Source organism: Strongylocentrotus purpuratus, unplaced genomic scaffold (genome assembly GCF_000002235.5).
Source record: "Strongylocentrotus purpuratus isolate Spur 01 unplaced genomic scaffold, Spur_5.0 spur5_scaffold_6, whole genome shotgun sequence".
Lineage (NCBI taxonomy): Eukaryota > Metazoa > Echinodermata > Echinoidea > Camarodonta > Strongylocentrotidae > Strongylocentrotus > Strongylocentrotus purpuratus.
The window spans coordinates 43,624,079-43,648,413 of NW_022145612.1; the positions used below are offsets into that span (position 1 = coordinate 43,624,079).

At 36.4% G+C, this 24,335-nt stretch overlaps 1 protein-coding gene across 1 annotated transcript; it reads left to right on the forward strand.

Annotated features, from left to right (window-relative positions):
- The first annotated feature begins 233 nt into the window (after positions 1 to 233).
- Positions 234 to 23,905, forward strand: LOC581211 (dolichyl-diphosphooligosaccharide--protein glycosyltransferase subunit STT3B). Its single transcript, XM_031000397.1, has 18 exons — positions 234 to 810; positions 4,816 to 4,924; positions 6,383 to 6,492; positions 8,259 to 8,347; positions 9,880 to 9,968; positions 10,596 to 10,661; positions 13,836 to 13,935; positions 14,339 to 14,437; positions 15,655 to 15,801; positions 16,129 to 16,177; positions 17,434 to 17,588; positions 18,467 to 18,687; positions 19,116 to 19,303; positions 19,732 to 19,903; positions 21,034 to 21,207; positions 21,882 to 21,995; positions 22,621 to 22,827; positions 23,429 to 23,905. Exons 1-18 carry the CDS (start codon positions 491 to 493, stop codon positions 23,522 to 23,524), a joined length of 2,505 nt encoding a protein of 834 aa, XP_030856257.1. The 5' UTR covers positions 234 to 490; the 3' UTR covers positions 23,525 to 23,905.
- Positions 23,906 to 24,335: the final 430 nt, after the last annotated feature.

The following is a 24,335-nucleotide window of genomic DNA, read 5'->3' on the forward strand; positions in this document are numbered from 1 at the left end:
GGGGTTCCCTCGTAAGGCCCCAAGCCCCCTCCCCCTTTCGGACAATTCGGTGTCATGTTTTCCATAATTCCATTGTTATGCACCCTCGTTTCCCCAAAGCAAGTCTTTATTTTTTATTTGTATTAAGGGCTTAATTAATTTAATACATTTGACAATTTTCAAGTTTTCGACACAAACATATCACGGTATAGGACTTCATCCGCGAACTAATGTGAATGCCGAAATCGGGTGTACATGTGAGCATGTAACGTGTATGTGCCTGGTTGGTGTCGATGTCTGGATCATGGGCTTCATTGGTTGGGGTACTATGCATGCAGCTCGTGCCCAGCCGCGCTGCACTCGATGATTATGCTAGCTCGCTCGATATATTATGCCAGTTCAGTGATGAGTGCATGTGAATTCTGTGATATTCCATTGACTTTTGTGTAGGACAGCGCTGGCCAAGCGATCGAGTCCAGGAACCACCGGCGTGACTCTAACACAAAAGTTAATGAACATGGCGTCTGCTGGACAACAAGGGCAGTACGATGCGACAGCTGGGGATGAAAATTCGACTGAAGACCCCACAGTCATATTTCCAGGAGGAAGAGCTAAAAATTCAGATGCTATGTATGCGATCACTCGGATCAGAGGCCAACAAATGAGTGATGCTCGTCAACAGGCGGGAAAGCCGAAGCCACCCATTCATATTGGAGCTGTGAAGGGGCTACTGGCTGTCGTTATTCTGTTTCTGGCCTGTTTAGCAGCCTTTTCTTCCCGTCTGTTTGCAGTGATTCGCTTCGAAAGTATCATTCATGAGTTTGATCCATGGTAAGCTGAATTTAACTGCCTGGTCTTTATTTTTTAAGGATGCAAAAGTACTTATCCCAGATCCAGGGTCTAGATCTACATCATACATGTAACTAGGTCTAGACCTAGGCCTAATAAAAATGAGAGTCACATTAATAATTATTTTTAGATCTAGATTCTATAGAGTTTAAAAGATAAACATGATAAGGCTGAGCTGACTGAGGGAGAAGAGAGAGAGAGAGAGAGGGAGAGATAAAGAAAAAGAAAAGAGGAAAGGATACCCGCAGAGCTACGAAGTAGGCCTATCACGCATTTCGAGGGTCTGAAAATGCTCTTACGCACGAAGTGCGCGCTAGATTTTGAAAAACGCTATACCTTATACATGTGTTATACCCTCGCATGCGCGCTTGCCCGCCGAATCATGAAAATGTCACGCATTGCCGATCTTTGAACTTGGCGTCTTTGTACCCGTCTAGATGGAAATCAAAGTCCATCTAACCAGTGGCAAAAGGAGCGGTCCGAGAATGAGGATCATTCGTATAAACAAAGACGAAGGAGGATATCCTCGTAAACACACCAATGTTTTTTTATCTTTGGTGCTCTGCGGATGTATGATTCCTGATCTGCGCGCTGGCAATGCGAAAAACGTTGTCCGTCTTTCCGAGGATTTACCGTCCATAAAGGTGAAAGTCTCTGTACAATGTGAAATGCATCAAGGAGCATCATCGCAGAATCCGTTTTTCGCATCCCAACACGTGGATCGGAAATTAGAATCGTCTGCAAAAATGTGGACGATCCTTATTTTTTAGGATGCGCCTGTTCGCATTTCCAAAGACGATCCTCTTTTATGCGGACGATCCCTATTCTCAGACCAACACCCCCCTGCCAACAGATCCTGGCACTATATTACTGTACTAGTGGTGCACCGCGACCGGGTATGCTTCGTTCCGTCACATGCATTGGTTTTCCTCATTCCCACTCCATAAACTACATTATTACATAACTGTCTGGACTCTGGAGAGTGGGGGATTCTTCTATCTCAGAAACTATTTGTTCAAATGATATGATTTTTGCCAGATCTTTTTTGAAATACATGTACTACTGTAAAATGACATGTACTAAATTTCATGTCAATGCATTAATGCATTCGTTTGTTTAGTAATGCTCAATAAAATCTTCGAAATTTTTAGGTAAAAAATCATTCAGAGTGCTCACACTTTATAATGTAAATGTGCATAGGGCTCTGTTAAGCAGTTATGGAGGGTGTTTCTAAATGGATATTAGAAAAGTAATCTCGTAGAATTTTCTCGAAAATTTCCACAGGCTAATATGAATAATATTCTGCTTTTATATAGCACTTAATACATCTACAATGTCTCTAAACGCTTTACACCTATCTTTTCAAATTGTAAATTGCAGTTGTGCGTCGGTCAATGGAGGTGCGCACCATATTTGTCTTTATTTAGTTGATTGCCACTGTTTTTCTTACCTTATCTATGTTACTTTTGTATTGTTGCTTTTTCTTCTAATTTAATTCTACGGGTTATAGTCTTCTCTTAATCAGAACACTGTGCGCTTAGAAACATCAGTATTAAGCGCCTAATAAATGTTATGTATTATTATTATTATTATTTACAGAGGATCACCTTTGGAACATTCAAAGTTTATTTAGTTCCAGTGGAGAAGTTTTTAGCTCCAGAAATTACTGAGATACTGCATGAAAATGTTTCTTCTGTTCAGTTTTCATAATGAAGATGTGAAGCATAAAACTTCTCCTTAGCATAAACAATTTAATGACTGTATAAAATTAGTGTAAAATCGGTGGAGAGTCGAGTGTTTCTGATACTTAGACGCTGAATGTGGACAGGCCAGCTTTTGAGCTGGAGCTGGTGTGTCATTTGAAACGTAAATCTTTGTACATTGTATGTACGCTTTTGCAAACCAGCCTGTATTGTTAAAAAGGAAGTAGATATTATTTGGTTTGAATTTATATTTGTTTTACAGTGGTAGCCTTTGGCTGTGTAAATTATTCCATAATATGATTTGCACCATGTTCTGATAATTAATTATGGTAAAAAAAAAATAATAATGAAGGGATTGAGCATGTTTAAAACAAAACTAATAATGGTTTATAAAAAGAAAAAATGGACAAGAGCGTCATGTCTGTTATGCTAAATTTTGAGCTAAGCCTATAACAATGAAATGTATGCTCCAATTTTTTTACCCCAGACATGTACTTGAACATCTATGTTTAGAGAACAATTATGAGCTTCTGTTCTGAATGTCGTTTTCATTACGATGGAATTGCACTTATCATATGTCATATATAATTTAACACTTGATAAAGAAAGTGAAACTAGCATTTTTTATTTACTAATCGTCAAAAGCGATATGAATGTTGTATGTTGATTGTTCCTTTTGTAAGTGATATGATAATTTTACTATCTCCCTTCCCCCTATATGAAGGTACCCATTTATACCCCTTTATATTGTGCCTGTCTTACCTGTACTGCTACCTTCTTCTTGTACTTATACAGGGTGCTACAAGAATTTTTTTCACCACTTGCCCTGTCGGGCAAGTGGGTTTTCAATTTACTTGCCCAAACAATATTTCCACTTGCCCAAAACTTTAAAGCGAAAAAGGACTCGAGGTTAAAGCATTTATTATCTCGTAATGATAAGTTAGTGTTTTAGATAGCAAATTAATGCACATACATGTACAGTGTAACTGTACTGAATAATAACCGTAACGGACATTTTTATTTCATCATTCACTGCTATAAATATCATGCCAAAATTTGTAAATTCTTACTAAATAATAATATTGAAGATATTTTACGATAAATCTCGGATAAGTATGCGAAAACTAGACTAAACAACGTCGCTAAAACCATGAAAACAAAACAACAACGGCTTATATTCTGGGGGTCTCGATACTATTATTATCAAAATGACTCGCTCGGTCGGATCTTGAGACCGCAGTAATAAATTGAAAACGAGACAAAAACATTCATCTGATTTATATGAGCAGCGAGTTTTAAATAATATGTTCACAATCATTAACAGTCATTATGAATAAATATCAAACATTTGACTTTTTGTACTTACTAGAAAATCCCTGTTGTTTATTCCATTCCGATTCGCACGTGTTCATTTCCCTAGAATAATGACGTCATATTTGGCGTGATTCAACCAATCGGCAATCAGAGAATAGCAAAGGCCTGTCGGTGCGGCCTGCAGAGCTAGAGAGAGAGAGCGCGAATAAGCTCGCAGCTGGTACGATCGCGCTAGCTGTCTCTAGCTAGCTCACGGCCGGCCGTGCGTGGAGGCGGAGCGGCATTCATGGCTTGAAGTGTCACTGTTGCATGCGCGCTGAGCTAGCTGAGCTGGCTAGCTGTCTGTGAAGTTTTTTCGAAATCGGAACGATCGCTTTTTTGCTTCTGGATTTTGACGACGGGTAAGAAGTTGACGGGTGAATGGTAGAGTTCTTGGACACTAGGAAATTACTGTAAAAGTATCACTTGCCCGAATCGGGCAAGTGATAATTTGATTTACTTGCCCGACGGCTCAATTTGGTTGCCCCGGGACGTCGGGCAAGCGGGTTTGTCGCGCCCTGCTTATAGGTATAGACCAGTCTATGAAACGCCCCCCCCCCTCTCAAAAAATGAAATGGAAGCTCTTATTACCAATCATGTTACAAAAGAATATGTTTGACTAATACGTGCTGATACAAATTTTGCTGGGAAACCCCTTACTAATTCATATATTTGGTAAATTATCAAATCGATCCAGCCTGGATAGATATCGCAAATGCAAAACGCAAATGCAATGTTCAACATTGAACATTTGGGCATATATTTTTGCTTTTTTTGCGAATTTAGGTTTAAGTATTGTCATCTAAACCTCTGAAGGCAATATTTAAACAATATTGAATGGATATTTTGCACCCAAAACCCTTGAACCGCAATTTTACCACTGACGGTCTATAACTTTAACACTGCTTATATGTTTTTTTGCATCTTGTAGGTTTAACTACCGTTCAACACATTACCTGGTCACTCACGGTTTCTACAACTTCTTGAACTGGTTTGATGAGAGAGCATGGTCTCCTCTCGGAAGGATTGTTGGGGGCACAGTAAGTATAACATTTAATTCAAGGTTATGATGACAACTGATCTAATGGTAGAATTGCATTTTATATATAAAACATCTTTTTTTCAGCTTTCCTGGAAATGGGAATCATGTCAGAAAAAGAATTTGCACAGTCAAATTATACCAACTTGCAAAACCTTCCTGAAAATCACAAACACTGAAAAGCAATGAACGCAGATATGAGTATGTAGGACAGAGAAATATTTAATTTGGGTCGAGTCCTAAGGTCCAGACAAAATTTTAAACTATTTCTCATTGTTTTTAATAATTATATTTTATTTTTTTATTTTATGTTTTTGATTTTGAGAAAGCATTTTAAACCATGCCCCCTCTCCCTTCCACTTCCTGCCACACACAAACACACAGAATAGGAATAATACAATTGAGGACTGGTCAGTGTACTAGCAGATGTCAATTTTATTTTTTCAATTAAAAGTTGCTGTGTATATGTATGTTCAAATATTTGACTCAGCTTGCAATGTATAATGATAAGAAATATTTAAAAGCAAATGCATAATTTGTTTTAACTTAAGACTGTATTTTGATATGTGGAGGAATTAATACATATCTTGTCCATCTATTTCTCCTTCTTTTGTTTAAATTCTGTGAAAAACATTGTCTTTTTTCATGTCTTAAATATTATACTCATCTTCCATAAATATTCACTTTTACTTGTAGTTTTACATCTATAATGATTGAAGAAATGTCAATCAATGGGGTAATTAGCATTTCCCTGAATTAAAATTGATGAACCAATGTATAATTCTCTGTGCTGTAAACATTAACATAATGCTGATTCTCAGCACAGTCTGTCAGCCATTAATAATTGGTGATGGATTGTGGTCTGACTGGTTTGACATTAACTGCCTTGCAAAACTAATCCAGGAGAAGGTATGTGTGGGAGAGATAAGATTACTTTTTTGAATATTACTGTATGCCATTTGGCATTTGATATATCGGTACATTTCATTTTGCAAATTATTCATGTTGCTTCATGTACATGTATGTAACTATATTACCCATAAGCGTTGATCCTTACTTAATACCTGTTGTTCAGGGGGGGGGGGGGGGGGGGGTGATGAGTGAATAATTAGATCATCCCCTCCCCCATCCCCCCCATCCCCCCCCCCCCTGAATGATCATAGCCATCAATTACAGATCTACAAATGTACGACCATGATCATACTGTCTTTTCAGAGCCAGAAAGGTGTTTTGTTAACACCTCTCTGGCTGCGGCAGACGAGAAGAGTTTACTGGAAATCCTCGAATTATGTAACAGTCAATTATAGGGGTGGGTGAAATCAGGAAGTGTGCTTATTCTGCCTGTGCAATTGATTTCTTTATCAACCCCTTCCAATACCTTCTTTTTACCATAAATTTGCACTCTTATTTTTGTTTATTTGTGTTGATGTACCTCTCTTTCTCTCTCTCCCCTCTTCAGGTCTACCCTGGTTTGATGGTGACATCAGGGGCTATTTATAACATCCTTCACTCTCTCAACATACCAATACACATAAGAGATGTCTGTGTGTTTCTAGCGCCCCTCTTCAGGTAAGAGAGAACAAAATTCACCCAGATATTAGTTTTTGCCTTCATAAACAGTCAACTTAGCTAGATTGTATATAAACTAACCACAAGAAAGTGTACACATGTACCTTGCATTCTCTATGGGATACTGGTTTTAAAGGAGTATGAACAATATACAGGATGATTTAAAACCCCACACATGGAACTCAAGGCAGATTCAGGTTCTGGGCGCACTGTTTTCTTTATAATGAACATGTACGGATGCGTCATCTATTCTTACTCACATGTTGCTTTTTGTTTATCAAGAGTGTCTTGAAGCTTTCAATAATTCATATTAGAAGTTATATTTGAAGCTTGTATTTTGAATATGGAATAATGACATGGAACTCCTGACTCCATAGAGAGCTGAATATATTTTGGTGATGGATACAAACTATGAATGCTATCCTGGTCGAGGTTGGAATAGAAATATTTGTGTAAATAATGAAGAGTGGAATATAGAACATACCAGCTGAAATTGCATTGGACGAGTATCCCAATTGAAACAAGGCAAAGCTATTGTTGCATAACCTTGAGAAACAACACTATATTAACATATTTGAGGGTCAGTGTACAGAGGCAATTCAAAGAATGCATTTAGACCATCAACAGTTTGTATTAAGTGATGCAGATATGGCTCAGCTGAATTTTTTTTGTTTTTGTTTTTTGTTTTTTTTTTGGTGGGGGGGGGGGGAGGAGGGGCTTATAAATTTATTTGTTTGACTGTTTCATTATATGCCTTCAGATGGAGATGCTCTATTCGTTATCTTAATACATGACATTAAGACATGAATGTCTTATTCATTTCACGTTTTTAATCCATTAGTGTCCACTCTCTCAGCTGGTAATATTACTATAATTTGATTTACAAAATCACATTTAAGGCTTGTTCAGACATGACGCAGCCAGGGAAAAAAAATACACGGGGGCTCGGGCGAATTCACCCCCGAAACAAAACATCAGCCGTTTTTTATGATGATATAAAGTGTACTATGCCTCACATTTCTATATCTTGTAACAAAGAGCTCATTGAATATGCACAAGTCCTTGGTTGCTGCAGTTGCCCTTCATTTACACGTATATAACCTTGGTGGCTTTTTTGCATACCTGTAATTACAATGCCATATACCTGAAGGAGCCTCTACACAGGAGCAGAAAGAACAATACCGATGAATGAATGGAGTTTCTGTTTCAGTACATTGTCTGGTTCATTTATCTTACTCTTAAAGTGACTCGGTAACATTGCCTCAGATTCTGAAACAAAATCCTGGATTTAGCTCATGCTGCAATGATAATTATGAACCTTTAGGTCAGTCAGGAACCCATGACTCTTTATACAAGCCGATCGCCTGTCTGATTATCAAGATATTTATGATTGGAAATCAAAATCAAAGGACAGTGGGGCTTTAATGTCATGTATTAAGATAACAAATAGAGCATCTCCATCTCAAAAATCATATTTTGTGTTTTCCTGACGGTTTTTAAAACACTACAGTCTATTGGGGAAAATGAGTATGATAAAACGGGTCACTCAAAGATTTTTACTTTTTTGAGGCACTTCATGAACATTTTGAAGCGCAATTTTTTCTAGGGCTTCAATATTACACCATATCACAGACACTGATAACAAGTAGGGCCATGCATCTCAGATTTAACATTGTTAAACGATGCCTTAAATTTTTATTAAACGTCAGACTGATAGAAATTGATTTCTCTAAATTAATGGGTTGATGTTTCCTTGTCTATTGCAGTGGACTCACAGCCTTGGCAGCTTATGGCTTGACAACTGAGCTATGGGATGCAAGTGCTGGTCTATTAGCAGCATGTTTCATTGCTATTGGTAAGTGTACATTATAGACTTTGATATTACATTCCTCATCTGCTGACAAAGGCCCGAATTCACAAAGGAGGTTCGTCGACAAACCTCCTTTTGTTTCGACAAACCTCCTTTTGTTCTTTACAAACCAGGTTTGTAAAAAACGCGTAAAAACGCGTCATATGACGTACGAAAACCAAGATTTGTCCACAAACCTCCTTTGTGAATTTGGGCCATAATGTTTGATTTACATGTACATAATAATTTATAGTGGTTTGAATATGAGGAATATTTTACATTTACTCTTAAAGGCACCATACATACCAGTATACAAATCTGTGCTTCAATTTCTGCATTTGGTTGGGAAAATTTTGCATTTTTAATAGTTGATAAAACAGTTAACAACTCAGTTATTCATACCCTTAACCAAGTTTTGTAACATTTTAAGTATTAAAAAATTGATTTATCCTGATTTATATTTCTTCAGAATATGACATGTTAAAGCTTTTATCTAAATGTATTCAACCACTTTATCTTTCATTCTTGAGTTACATAAAAATAAAAATACATCAAATTTACAAGGGTTATGAAATGAATAATTTAGTTGTGAACTATATATACAGAAAAAGGATCTTGACATTTTCCAGTATAAGCAAGAAATTTAGATATATATAAGTATGCTTTCTGACTTGGAGAAAGAAAAACACTGGGAATAAATGGTAAACAATCTGAAATTCTGAATAGTATATATTTCAAACAGTCCAACCTGTAAAATGATCTTTGTTTAGATTGGTAGTTCATTGGTATATGAGGAAGTATTTCATGCATGCTATATTCAAGTGAGTTTGAGGAAGTAATACAAAGTATTAGTTAGTAGTTTTAATTTCTAGTTTGTATGGAAAGAATATGATTGGTATTCATTGATAAAAAAAATATGAATGGGTTATAAACTGGTACCTGTTAATGTCTTAAGAAGGGAACAAGCACTTAGTGGTGTCATGCACATCTTTAAAATGTAATATATATAAATATATGGTATAAGTTCATATAGCTTTAAAACAAATGCAAAATTATATTTTAAATAATTATATGAAAAATAAAAATCTTTTTTCTTCAAAGGTGTTTTTTTTTTAAAGGTTATTTTTGTTGTTGAAATCTGTATGTGAGCGAGGGTGACTTTTGGTCAACATTCTGAGTTATGTAAATTCATTTCTTCATTTACATGTATGTATATTATCCTGTTTTTTATGTAGGGCTACTGATATATGTGGGCAGATACTGCATTTTGCTCTGAATTGAAATATGTGATATGCATCCTCTATACGTCTCTCCTGTACTATCTTTCATTTTAGAGAAACTTTACTAATGATGATTTTACTTTTTAAAACCAAAGAGAGATTGAAGACATTCAATAAAAGAAGCATGTGCATGTACCTTATAAGGATTTTATAAGTGAAATATCATACTTGCAGATAAGGCATGTTAAATGTTTTAGATGTAGACCTGATTTTTGTTTCCTCCAAGTACTTATCAATCCTTATTTTTTTTGTTTACAGTACCAGGCTACATATCCCGATCAGTGGCTGGATCCTATGATAATGAAGGAATCGCCATCTTTGCTCTGCTTTTCACCTACTATCTATGGGTAAGTAAGAGACCCCAAGTGGGCAAACCTACTTATCTAAAAGTAACAGTCGGCTGTGAGATAGAAAATATGTCGGGTAGAATAAAGAGAAATTGTGCAGAAATGAAAAGAAAAAGATTTGTTTTTTTATTTATTTTTATATCGTTGCTAAATTTAAAATAAATAGATAAATATAAAAATGACCATAAAGGTTTATGAAAATGGAAGCTTGCATACAGGGCACAGTTCTTTTACCTGAAGTATAGGTCAACTTAGCATATCAAGTTTACTTTGATTGATAGCTTGTGTACTGCACAGGACATGCTTGTTGTGAAATTCACATAAATGGGTAGATTACAATGGCATGATTGTAAATCACATGGAAAGAGAAATCTACAAGAAATTGTTTTCACATCTTATTGCCTCACAAGGAACAATTTAGTCGAGGGAAAAAAGTGTAGTTGTGTATTACTCTGAAATATCCTACGATAATTTCTCAAAATTAACTTATGCTCCATGAAGTTAGGAGAAACCTGATCCCTGTTTACATGTTCTGTTGAAACGTGTCCTGTTTAGAGAGCAAATATGCATGATCTATTTCAAACGTATTTAATGATCTTGGCTACCGGTATATGTTTCCTTCTCCAGATCAAGGCTGTAAAGACAGGATCTATTGCCTGGGCTTCTGCTACAGCACTGTTATACTTCTATATGGTAAGTTTTCTATCACTGTTTTCTATACCGCCATTATTACTCTTATAAATTTAAATCAGCACTGAAACATACGGTAGTACTCTTTTCATTTTTAATGGTCTGGAACAATTTTTGTCAAGGTTGGATTGCCCAAGGCCTCTGTTTATTTCCTTTGACAGTGGTGTTTGAGGTGTGTTTACAGCTGTTGCAATATTGATTTCAGTAATCAATCATGTTCATGACATGGCAATGATCTGAATGTCTGAATGTAATTTATGTTACTAGAAATTATTGTAAATGTTATAACCTAATAGCTATTTTTGTTGATTTGTGCTTCTATTCAATGATAACATTTTTTTTTTTTTTTTATACATTCAAGCGATTGGGTGTCTTTGCCTCAGATTCTACATGTAAACAAAATCCTGGATTTAGCTCATGCTTCAATCATAATTATTGACCTTAAGTTAAGTCAGGCATCCCATGACTTTGACAAACTGATCGCCTGTCTGATTTTCAAGATATTTATGATTGGAATTAGAAATTTCAAAAACTGTTTTTCAAACAGTTTTTATGACACTACAGTCTATTTGGGAAAATGAGTATGGTAAAACTGGTCATTCAAAGATTTATACTTTTTGGAGGTACTTCATGATCATTTTGAAGCGCAATTTGTTTAGGGCTTCATTTCATTTTTTTTCATTTCATTTATTTTCCACTTCTCATAAAAAACATATAACAATTTACATACAATATCTGATTAAATACAACAAAACAAAACAAGAAAATAACATAACAATAAAATAATTTTAAGCACCTAGAACTTATAATTGAGTATGTGGAGGAGCCAACAAAGGCCATTGACCTGTCAAGGGCTGGTCTCCAGGAATAAATTAAAAATATATTGGTAGGTAAAGAACATAATTTAGTACATAACAAAAGGGAAACAGGCGGTCTGTGTGATGGAAAAGTATACACAAAGAATATATGAGCATAAATAATTCAGGTGGTGTAGTAATTATTTTAAAAAGATCAACATATTTTAACATTTCAGAAGACATTGTTTGTATTTGCCTTTGAAAGAGGCAGGCGAAGGGCTGTTTTTTATGTCATCAGATAATGAATTCCATAGTTGAGGTCCCAAGTGTCGGACCGTCTGTCTGGACGACTCATACTTTAACAATTGAACACGTGGTCTATTGGAATATCTGGTATTGTACTGATGCATTTCAGAGTTTAACATGAACATATTATTAAAAACCTCAGGCAGCAAGTTGTTGAAATATTTGTACATAAATAATGCAGTTTGCAATTTACAAATGTCAAAAATATTTAATACTTTAAGTTTCTTAAAAAGAGGATCACTTGGTGTTCTGGGATGAGAGTTAGTTATTGCACGTAGAGCTCTTTTTTGCAATACATATAGCTTATTTATTAAAGTATTTGAACATTTCCCCCATACTATATTACAATAAGAAAGGTATGGCAAGATCAATGTGTTATATAAATTGGTTAAAATTCTCAGAGGAATGAAAGGCCTAATTCTATACAATACTCCAATTGCACGTGCTATTTTCCCCATGATTTCATCAATATGACAAGACCAAGTCAGGCTATCATCTACAGCAATTCCAAGAAATTTTATGCAGTATACTTTATCAATCTTATAATTATTGATGTATATATCCTCAATTTCATCATCAAGATGTCTATTTCTTTTCTTAAACACCATACATTGAGTCTTTTTTGAATTGATCATAAGCTTGTTTGCTGCAAACCATTGGTCAATTTTTGGAATTTCTGTACGAATAATGGCATTTAGTTCATTTATACTTTTCCCTTTTAAAAACAAAGTAGTGTCATCAGCAAATATTGTAGGGCAAATGAGTTGAGTAACATATTGAACATCATTAATGTAAAGCAGAAATAGAAGGGGGCCTAATATAGAACCTTGGGGTACACCTACAGAAATCTTGAGTAAAGACGACTTGATATCATCCAAGTAAACAAACTGACTTCTGTTATTCAAATAGCTTCTTATCCATTCTAGACATACTCCCCTTATTCCATAATATTCTAATTTTTTTAATAATATGACATGGTTGATACTATCAAATGCTTTAGAAAGGTCAAGGAAAATACTAAAGGCAATATGTTTACTTTCAAAGGCATTATTTATATTATCAATAAATTCTAGTAACGCCAGGGCAGTAGAATGTCCTGAGCGAAACCCAAATTGTCTATTATATAAAATATTATATTTATTTATGAATGACATCAATTTAGTATAAACTAATTTTTCAAAAATTTTGGCAAAAATGGACAAAAGAGAAATAGGTCGATAATTTGAACTTAGATTCTTTTCTCCACCCTTATATATAGGCAAAACTTTCGCTAATTTTAACTTGTCAGGGAAGTGACCACTTTGTAGAGATACATTATAAATATAAGTTAAAGGCAAAGCAATTATATGTATACATTTCTTGAGAACTTTGGAGTCAATATCATCATATCCTGGACTCTTGCCATCTTTTAGTGCTAGTACTATATTTACAACATCGACCGTCCGTATGTCAGAAAAAAATAATGAAGTAGGATAGTCACCATGTAAGTATTTACCTGGATTTATATCATTTGAAGGTATATTTGTATTAATATTTATGCCAACATTAACAAAGTATTCATTTAATAGTTGCGCTATTTGCTTCTGGTCATGTATAATGTTACCATCAATAGATAAAGACATGCATTCAACCTTCTTAGTGCCATTTTTCAAAATGGAATTTATGACTCTCCATGTAGCTTTTAAATCATTATGTGCTGTATTAAATTTAGAGTGGAAATATTCACGTTTGCTCTTTCTTAAAGCATCACTTGCAATGTTTCTCCATTGTTTGTAAACCTGTTCACGATACTGACTAGGATTCTTCAAGAATTTTCTAAATAACCTGTTTTTCTTCTGACACAATTTTTTAACTTTCTTGTTGTACCAAGGTTTTTCTTTTCTCTTTACACAATTTTTAGCTCTACGAAGAGGGAAATGATTATTATATAAAGAAGTAAATTTTTCGATAAATAAGTCGTATAAGACGTTTACATTTTTGTCACAGTTACACCATGTCACAGTGATACCACGTTTCACAAACTTGACAATTTTAGGGAATCATAATTATTTCACCATCTTTATCTTTGTTACAGGTATCAGCATGGGGAGGTTATGTGTTCATTATCAATCTGATCCCCCTCCATGTATGTGTCCTGCTGCTCATGGGGAGGTTCTCAAACCGTGTCTATGTCGGTGAGTACCTGAGTGACTGCCAAGTTGTCTTCGGCATTATCTGTTTCGCTCATGAGCCATTGCTGTTGAGTCATTTGGTATTTCAATGGAAGTGGACACTTTTCTAACCTCAAATCAACAACTGGGTGGCTTCAGTGCATCAGAAAAAACTTTTTTTTTTCAAACCATGGAATTAGTTGCTTCAAGATTCCATCAAGTAATGAAATGTCATGGTATTTACAATAAGAACGTCCAAACTTTAATATCAGTCGTATGATGATGTTGGCTACTTGGGCACTTCTTTTGATGCATATTAACGGTATCTGTACACTATACACAAGATAAATGATAATAATTGTACCAATATCGCATTATATATTTAAAATTGTACTAATGCATGGATATATTACTGTTTCATTTTCAGCATTCTGTACATTTTACATCTTGGGAACCCTGATGTCTATGCAGATCCCATTCGTAGGCTTTCAGCCAGTACGAACCAGTGAGCACATGGCAGCTGCAGGTAAAGTGAACTCAGATTTTGCATTCCTCAAAGTAGCAAACTATTTTATGTGGAAGAGATTTTGTCTTCAGTTTCAGTTTTTTATTTTTCATTTCCAACAGAACAGTAATTATGACAAGAAATCAGATATACAATTCAACATTCAATATTACATTTTACACGGTTTAAAGTTGTGAAATAGAAAAGTATACATAATTATCCAGTATAATGGGTTTTTGTCTCGCCTGCGTAGCAAAAAAGCGAGACATAGGCGCCTTTCCAGTGACGGCGGCGTCAACATCAAAAACTTAAAGGTTAAGTTTTTGAATTTTTGATATAATTTTGAAAGTATAAGTCCTTAGTCAATGAAACTTGGACTATAGGGTTATCAAGTATCTCCAATCATGTGAGTTGAATTTCAGGTCACAAAGTCAAGGTCAAAGGTCATTTCAGGTCAACAGACTTAGACTATGTTGTGGCATCATTATCAAAAACTTAACCTAAGGTTAAGTTTTTGAATTTTTGATATAACTTTTAAAGTATAAGTTCTTAGTCAACGAAACTTGGACTATAGGGTAATCAAGTATCCCCAATTATGTGAGCAGAATTCAGGTCACTAACTTAAGGTCAAAGGTCATTTTAGGTCAACAAACTTGGATTATGTTTTCACAACTTAATATGAGAATAAATAATCAATTTTTTTTTATTTGTTCATGATTCTTAATCAATATTCACTTCAAAATTCTGCTGATTATATTCAGAGGTTTCATTTTGGCGGGGCCTGCTAATGGGCCACCCTGCCTATAAATAATGTTCTACCCTCAATTTTTCTTCATATCAAATTGCGTAATGCAGGCGAGACTGCCGAGAGCGTTTCCCTTGTTTAATTCTTAAAAAAAGATAAAACTGTGGAAATGGAGGAATCCACTGAAAAGCAGAGCTTGTAAAAATAATGAAATTAATACTCAGGAAGATATTCCTCCGCAGTGGTGGAATAATGAAAACTGCTCCTTACATATATATGCCTTAAGTACATCGTACAATTCATTTGCATGGAATTAAATGAATCATGAATATAACATATTTCACGAAATTGGATTGAAATTGATGCATGGACCAGACCAGATGCAACTTACTTACAATATATTAATTGAAAATTAATGAGCACTATTATTTATATAGAAACTAACATTCCCTGTTTTAATTGAGTTTGTTCTTTCATTTTGTTCATGTATCAGGTACCTTTGTTCTGCTTCAAGCCTTTGCCTTCCTGAGGTATATTCAAGACTTCTTGACCAAGCAAGAATTCCGCTCTCTATTCTTTTTTGGTGTGCTTGGTACAGCAGGAATTACTTTCATGGGTGTCGTATTCTTAACTTATGCAGGTGAGTAAAGGTTCCGCACAATACCAGGATATTGGTATCTTTGGGGGGCTACCGTGAAGCCAGAGTCTTTTTTTAATTGTGAAAATGCAATTTGATTAATATTTCAGAATGAAACTTTCATTCATCCCAACCATGCAAGTTAAAGTATCACTGAATTTACATGTAGATATCTTCAGGATTATATACAAGTGGAAGACTTACTGTTCTCTAATTGGTTTAAAAAATATTGATTTCTTTTGTTCGAGAAAAGTGTTTGAACTTGATTTATATTACATCTTTTTCATTTCTCTCAACTCCTGGTAACATGTTATTCATTTTGTATTGCAGGTTACGTTGCACCCTGGAGTGGTAGATTCTACTCACTGTACGATACTGGGTAAGTGTGTCAGATATTTAAATACCCCTCTTTTACAATACTATTTTTAAATACTGCATATGCATCACAGTAATAAGATTACATGTTTTGTAATGTCGAAGGTAATGTACATTTTCATACATGTATATGCACATACTCTAATCTGTATGGAAGTTCACTTCCATGTGGTCTGTTTATATGGTTTACAATGTTATTAGAGGGCTAATCTGTGTTGAACAAGTTGATTACTTCCTCTCTGAAAGCGTAATCCCTAAACACCAAGAAGGATTTACCAGGGTGGATTACACATACTCTAATTTGTATTAGCTAGGTCATTTGGGTATTTTGGAAGTTCACTAACATGTGATCTGTTTATATGGTTACAATGTTACAAGAGATTGTGTTGAATCTGTGTTGAACAAGTTTATTACCTTCTCTATGAAAGGGTAATCCCTAGCCACAAAGAAGGATTTACCATGGTGGATTACACATACCCTAAATTGTATTAGCTTGGTCATTTGGATATTGCGGAAGTTCATGACCATGTGGTCTGTTTATAGGGTTTACAATTTTACAAGAGGCTGAGTTGAATGTGTTGAATAAGTTGATTACCTTCTCTATGAAAGGGTAATCCCTAGCCACAAAGAAGGATTTACCATGGTGGATTACTGGTCCTGATCATCCCCTTCAGTCTCTAACAACAAAGAGTAAGGATAAGGGCCATTATTCAATCCTGCCAAGTGCTATGGAGTTATGGCTGATACTTGTTGACCCCTGAACAATCGTTTCTTTGGGTCCATTATCTTTTATGACTTCACACAGACGATGTAGGGACTTTCCCGTTTCTGTTAGCCCACCTTACAACCATCTAGTCCTTGGGCCCCCATTTTCTCCTTTTGCCCACACCTTGTTCGAGTGGGATATGTTTTGAAATAACAAAGTGTCCTTTTAATAACTATTGCCTTTATGAAGCAGTCAATCACTGACAGCTTCTTTTCCTCCTGGTTACCCCCAAGGGACCCTAACTACTCACTGCCAGCACCACAGTTTAAATCAGTTCTGGCTTTTCTTTATTTAATTGTCCATGGTGTGCTTCCATGCAACACTTACAGGGAAGGCCACTTAGAATAGCATTCACTGAGCAGGTAGATTGAAAATTCTGCTCAAAAAGAGGCAGCTTTCACAAATGCAAGGAGTTGTATTCACGCATTATATTTTTTCAAATTCTAGAATTCATTAAAGTTTGAAGATGTCACTATTGTTTGTTTACTTTCCAGCTATGCAAAGATTCACATTCCAATCATTGCCTCGGTGTCCGAGCATCAGCCAACGACCTGGGTGTCCTTCTTCTTTGACCTTCATATCTTGGTCTGTACATTCCCAGCTGGACTCTGGTTCGTCATCAAAGACATCAATGATGAGAGAGTCTTCAGTAAGTGCCTTTGAAAAACTTCACAATAAGAAATGATTGTTTTTTTCTCAATGTAGAACAGTTATTGTTACAAGTAACAAATGAAAGTGTTTTAAAGTGTATTATCATTATGACTACGGTAGTATTGTTGTACTGGTTGTTGGATTCAGTGACAATTCTCCACACTTGGACCAACTCGGACCCGGGGACAACTCGGCCCCGCTGCAAAAACAGTCGTTTTTTGCAGGTTAAAGGTTAGGTTTAGGGTTAGGGTTAGTGTAAATGACAAAAAATGACAGTTTTTGCAGCGGGCCGAGTTGTCCCCGGGTCCGAGTTAGCGTGGATCCCTGGAAGTATATCAGCCAGTTTCTGTTTTACAGGTGTGTACATACGCTGGAACCCGCAATATATGTTGTATTCATTGAATGGAAAAAATTATGTCATGTTTAAACTTCATTATGAATTAGCTAAATTAACTTGAACTAGAAGTTTCACTAATCTTAATATCTAAGCTAAATTGTAATGATTGGTTTGTATTTCAGTCCAGTGTGTGTGTATCAATCAGATATGATTATTTACGTCTTGGGACCGACCTTTAAACGTCACCATCCGAAAGACGTGACTCGGTTTCGTGACTCGAACCTGCGTCCTCGGCTGAATCAGTTATAACTTCCATTGTTAGCTTGATTACAGGCGCACGCCACAAAGCCTAGTGTAACCTTTCACTAATTTCAATATCTGAGCTAAATTTTAAGTATTGGTTTGTATTTCAGTTCAGTTTGAATCCAGTTGATAACTCTAAACCACAACTACATTATGAATTGGCTGATAACCCTAAACCAGGCGGTTCACTAATTTCATGTTCTGAGCTAATTTGTAATTATTGGTTTGTATTTCAGTTGCCCTGTATGCCTTGAGTGCTGTGTACTTTGCCGGTGTGATGGTACGTTTGATGCTGACCCTGACACCAGTGGTCTGCATCCTAGCTGCCATTGCGATCAGCAAGACTCTCAATGAATACCTGGTGGATGAACTCCCCAAGAAGTCCCTGACGGGGGAAGAGGAAGAAGAAGAAGAGGAGGAGGATGCAGATCGCAAAAACAGGAAATATTACGATAAGGTAGAGTCTCGCTTGATAGATCGGAAGCATTCAAATAGATCTGTTGAATGGTATTACCTATGGCAATTTCGTATATGTTATTAATTTGTATTTTTCATTCATCAGAGTAATTTCTGCAAACTTGCACCATATCAGATGCAGAATCTCTACAATAAATACTTTTGCTCAATTAATGTTCCATTTATGGCAAGAAATCAGGAATTTGTATGACTTCACCAGGCTATTTTCATCGCCATGTATAAAAACCTTTTCAGCCTTGTTTACATCAGGTTTACATCAAGTATTTAAAATTATATATTGTTTGGAACATCTCTACCACAACAACTCTTTGTAGCATATGTGTCATGAAAGTTTTCACAACCCATTAATAATCTAGTTAATAGTGTTACCTCTGACTCTCTGTTATTTGTCCTCGTCAAATCCCACAGGCTGGTAAAGTGCGACGTATCAAGACGGACAAAGGCAAGGATGATGAAGGCATGGGAGGTAACCTGAAGGGGTTCGTTGTGGTAGCTATCATCATGACCCTCATGCTGTTCTCTGTCCATTGTACCTGGGTCACCAGTAATGCCTACTCCAGCCCTAGTATAGTGCTGGCTTCACACAATCAAGATGGGTAAGTCTATATGTCTTTTTCTGGGTTCTAGGACAATTACCCCCAGGAATTGTCCTAAGGGGGTCATCGTTCTAGAGGGTAATTGTCCTGCTGGGGGGGGGGGGGGGTAATTTTCTGTGGGAGTAATTTTAATTAATTTCGGAAGTTATTGTCTCGCTGGTGATTGGCCGGGGGTGATTGTCCAGGGGGTAATTGTCCTAGAACCTGAATATGAGACACATGATCAAAACAAATACTAGAATTAGCAATACTGAAATAACTTTCTTTTAAGGTAAATCTAAATTAGTTGCAAAACAGTTATACAATCCAACAATTTCTGAATTCATATTGAAATATGTCTTATGCATTCTTAATTTATTTTTATACAAGTAAAAATGTAGTGGTTTACCATAATTATGTAAGTTCATGATTGTTTTTCCTTCTTACAGGTCGCGTGTTATCCTAGATGACTTTCGTGAAGCCTACTACTGGTTGCGTAAGAACACAGACGATCATGCCCGTGTGATGTCATGGTGGGATTATGGCTACCAGATAGCTGGGATGGGAAACAAAACAACACTTGTAGATAACAACACCTGGAACAATAGTCATATAGCATTAGTAAGTAAACTATATACGAACCCCTGGGCCCGTTGCACAAAACTTACCATTGATGGTAACTTTGCCATCAATGGCAACGTTACCATTGATGGTAACTTTGCCATCAATGGCAACTACCATGGTAACAGGGCTCAAGAGCCAATCAAAATCAAAGTTTCCATGTTAGTTACCATTGATGGCAAAGATACCATCAGTGGTAAGTTTTGTGCAACACGGCCCTGGTATTTCAAGTAGATCAGTATTAATTTTATATTTCATTATGGTTGAAAGGGGTATCACGCTAAAGAAGTAAAAGAGGAGGTAATGTATTTTGACTTAAAGAAGTTAAAGAAGTGCTGAGAAGTTCGATCATTTCCTTAAACCAGAAATATTCGCATGTGAACAACTTTTAACTTTCAACAGTAGCATAAGTGATCAAGAATCTTGAAAGTTTCATGTTGCATCATTGATTGAACCACAACACTTAATTTTGACTGCCATTTCCCAAAGTGATGTCACAGAAATATCTGGTTTTACAGTAAATTGAAAAGGGGGCATTCTGTGGTTAGGGATTCTGTTACACAACTTAAGATGCATAATAGTGGGCTCTCATGGGGAATTCGGCACCATTCGGACGTTTTGTCGATCACCAGGATTAGCCTTCATTTTTATGACCAACAGGCCTTATGTAATGCTCTTCATTTTCCACCCATCCCCCATGAGGCTCTTACATTTACTTCAACCAAAGACTCTGAGAGACAAGGGGGTATTTCTTGATGGGACTACAGGTATGTGTGTTAGACTTGTACACCTATCGATGGTATTTCCACCAAGTCTGGTGTCAGCGAATTATGACCTTCTGCGCATGGAAAGTGACAACCATCTGCCTTTAAAGGGTGTCTGTACTAGTTCGGCCAGAAGGGATTAGACTACCCAGCGAGGTCACTGACAGGTGGCTATCTCATCAACTCAGCTCTCAATTAACATAAGAAAAAGAGGATCATGGGGGACCAACAGGCACCGATTGGGGAAGTTTTCTATATAGAGGGGGCAAGTAACTACAAGTAGTACAGTGGGGCTTTAAAAATTCTGAATGAATTTCTCCATACTAGCAAGATGCATTTTCTTCCTTTCTTTCTTTCTCTTTATAGGTTGGCAAGGCCATGTCATCCAATGAGACAGCAGCTTATAAAATAATGAGGGACCTAAGCGTTGACTATGTCCTGGTGATCTTTGGTGGTGTGATAGGGTACTCTGGTGATGACATCAACAAGTTCTTGTGGATGGTGAGGATAGCCGAGGGAGAGCATCCAAGAGATATCAAGGTAAAAATTTCATTGCAGTGTAGAAGAGGCTGGTGGTGAATTATCTAAGCAAAATATTTTTAAAGAGATGATATTAATGCTATTCACTCATAATGGTGTAACTTGGATTTATTTAAAGAATGCTCAAGGCTCGTTCAGGTATGATGACATAAACTGCCGCAAAACAGTTTTTTGATGTGTGAATTAATGGCAAGTGCTTGCAAAGGAGGTCCTACTCATATTCACTGAGCTCAGTGTTATAAGATAGGAAATGTGAAACGTATTACACTTTACATCATAAAAGGAGAACACAGTGGTTTGCCGCTGCATATCAGAACGAGGCTTTACAGTGGCAGATCAGAGGGATTAGAGGGGGGGGGGGGGGGGGACGTCTATATTAAGTACAAATATAAAATGCGCCCCTTACCTTAGTGTAAATTTATATTTTTAATTGCTTTAACAACTGAGAATTTTAAGATACACTAATGAGAGTAATGTTAGAAACATATCCCACACTATAACATGATAAATATCGCATATTCAAAAGATGTCTGAAGGAGTAGATTTTTTTTTTATATTAGCATATCGAAAGTGGTTAAATGCTCATTTTGGAGAAACTCTACCGATTTTTTTTCACGATGTAATTTTGAATTCCTTGTTAATTGATACCTGTGTTCACTTGATGATGTTTACAGGAAAGCAACTACTTTACACCCAATGGGGAGTTCAGAGTGGACAAAGCAGGATCGCCTACTCTACACAACTGCTTAATGTATAAAATGTGTTACTATCGCTTCGGGGAATTGCAGGTGAGTGTCTTCAGTCCTGCAATAGACCAACAAAAATGCTTTTAAGGTGGATCAAAAGTAGATTTTCACTGGATAAATAGTAAGCCTTAAGACCGGTGTCTTGTACGATTTTTTAAGTGCATAAGGCATTGTATTTATGCAATGTAATCACCTGTACTTGTGCAAATGAAAGACAATATTTATATTACATACAATTTAAGGCTGAGACTCTATCCATGTACATGTATGGAGTATATCACATATGTAGCAGACTGTTGTTGAGAAACAAGAAAATACAGCTGACAATGTAACATTTTTTGTAATATCTCATGGTACATTAGAAAAAGTTGATATTTTCTTATGAGGCTCTGTAGAAGCATGAAGGAAAGCATCTTTATGCCTCCGCAACAAAGTAGCCGGAGACATTATGTTTTCAGGTTGTCCGTACATACCATTCTCATGATCGCGTTGTCTCAAGAACCGATCGATGGATTCCTGCTAAACTTGGGTCATGTATGTATCTTGCAGAGCCAATGAACTGAGAGATTTTGGGGTCACGAGGTCAACGGTCACAGGGCTCATTATGTATGCAAAAATAGCTTCTAATCATGATTGCTCTTGCCATCTCTCTTTTGCCGCACCTCAGCTTGATTTTCGGTCACCGGCGGGCTTCGATCGGACGAGAGGTGTGGAGATTGGGAAGAAAGACATCTCCTTTGAGCATCTAGAAGAGGCCTACACCACAGAACACTGGCTCGTCCGAGTCTACAAGGTCAAACCACTCAGTAATCGTGTGCCCTCTCAGAACCTGCTTAAGAGAAAGGCAGGCGTGAAGAAATATGTATCTAAGAAGGTAAGGAAATAAGTTCAAGAAAAATGACAGTTCAATTAGGAGACGCCATGGCTCAGTGGTAGAGAAATAACCTTGTAAATGGGAGGTCCCGGGTTAAAAAAATCCAAGTTGACGCACTAGTGCCCTTTGGTAAAGCATTGATCCTCATTACCACGTCCCTCTGAGAGGATTTAAAGCTGTCAGTCCTGGTCAGTTTCTTACAAACATACACATGCTTTCTTAGCAGTCAGGTAAAACAACCCACCATCCATTATCCAAATCAAATTTATTCCATATCATGCCCTATGACGAATATATAGTATGCAGGTCTTTGCATCAATATCATAATCAAGTGGACCTTCATATGTACTTAGTGGTAGCCATAGTGATTGTTGAGTTGACGGCTATATTCACCCACCAACCAATGTCCATTGAGGATGTCTCCTGTCAATGAATGTATTATTGGGTGCAAACTGATATCTGTTTTATGCTTAAGCAGTTTAGTCTATGTGTGTAATTTTGTGATTACTGGTAATGATAAATATCGTTTTCAGAACATTATATTGATCATGTTTTTCTTTCAAATTCTTCAACTTTTACTTTTCCTTCCTCACATCGACAGACGAGTAAGAAAAGGCGTGGATCTATCAAGAATAAACCAGCGGTGAAACGAGGCAAGCGGACTAGAGGAGGTGGCAAAGTTAATAAGAGAATATAAATCTATTCACCTTGCCGAGTTACTCCAGGAACATGTAGTTTAGTTTTAATAAGATTTTTGGGAAATAGCCTTCTAGAATTATGTAGTTACGGGACAGACTTTGGTGGAATGTTAGGAAAGTGGAGAGATTTTACAGAATTATCAAAACCTAATGATAAGTACTTCAATTTTTCTTGTCGTCCTTGTGTACTTTGTCCTCATGGAAAACCAAATCATCATCTTGCTTTCAGGATTTGTATGTACATGTATGTTGCTGTATTACCCAAGATTTCAGAAAACTTAGGAAAAACAAGGTCTGTTACAGGTAAAACATCAGTCGGGTAACATTTATGCATCGTATCTAAGTATTTATGTTTTTACTTTGGTATACAATTTTGAAAAGAAAAAAAAAGGACTAGAGATACATCATGTAGCTGATGCCATGCCTGCGGGATAATTGAAGAGTTGTGTGTTAATACTGAGCCCCCACCTTCTTCAAATACAAACTTTGAATATTCAGTGGTAATTTAGCAAACAATAGTTATGCCAAGCTTTTTTCATCTTACTTACAATTTTAAGACAACATAAGTTTGCATGCCTCTTTTGTGCTATCTGATTATAGCGCATTTTCGCAAACACGACGGTAACTAGAGCAACAAAAAAATCTGCGCATGCGCGAACCAGAATTTTCTCCGTCCTGTTGATTTTCACGACCGTACGCGGCCATTATAGCGTTTGTTCCCTAAACACAACGGAAGAGCTGTATCCTGTAATCCTCCCGTTGTCTTTGCTTCTGTCGTGTTTGCGAAAGCGCTCTCATGAATTGATAAGA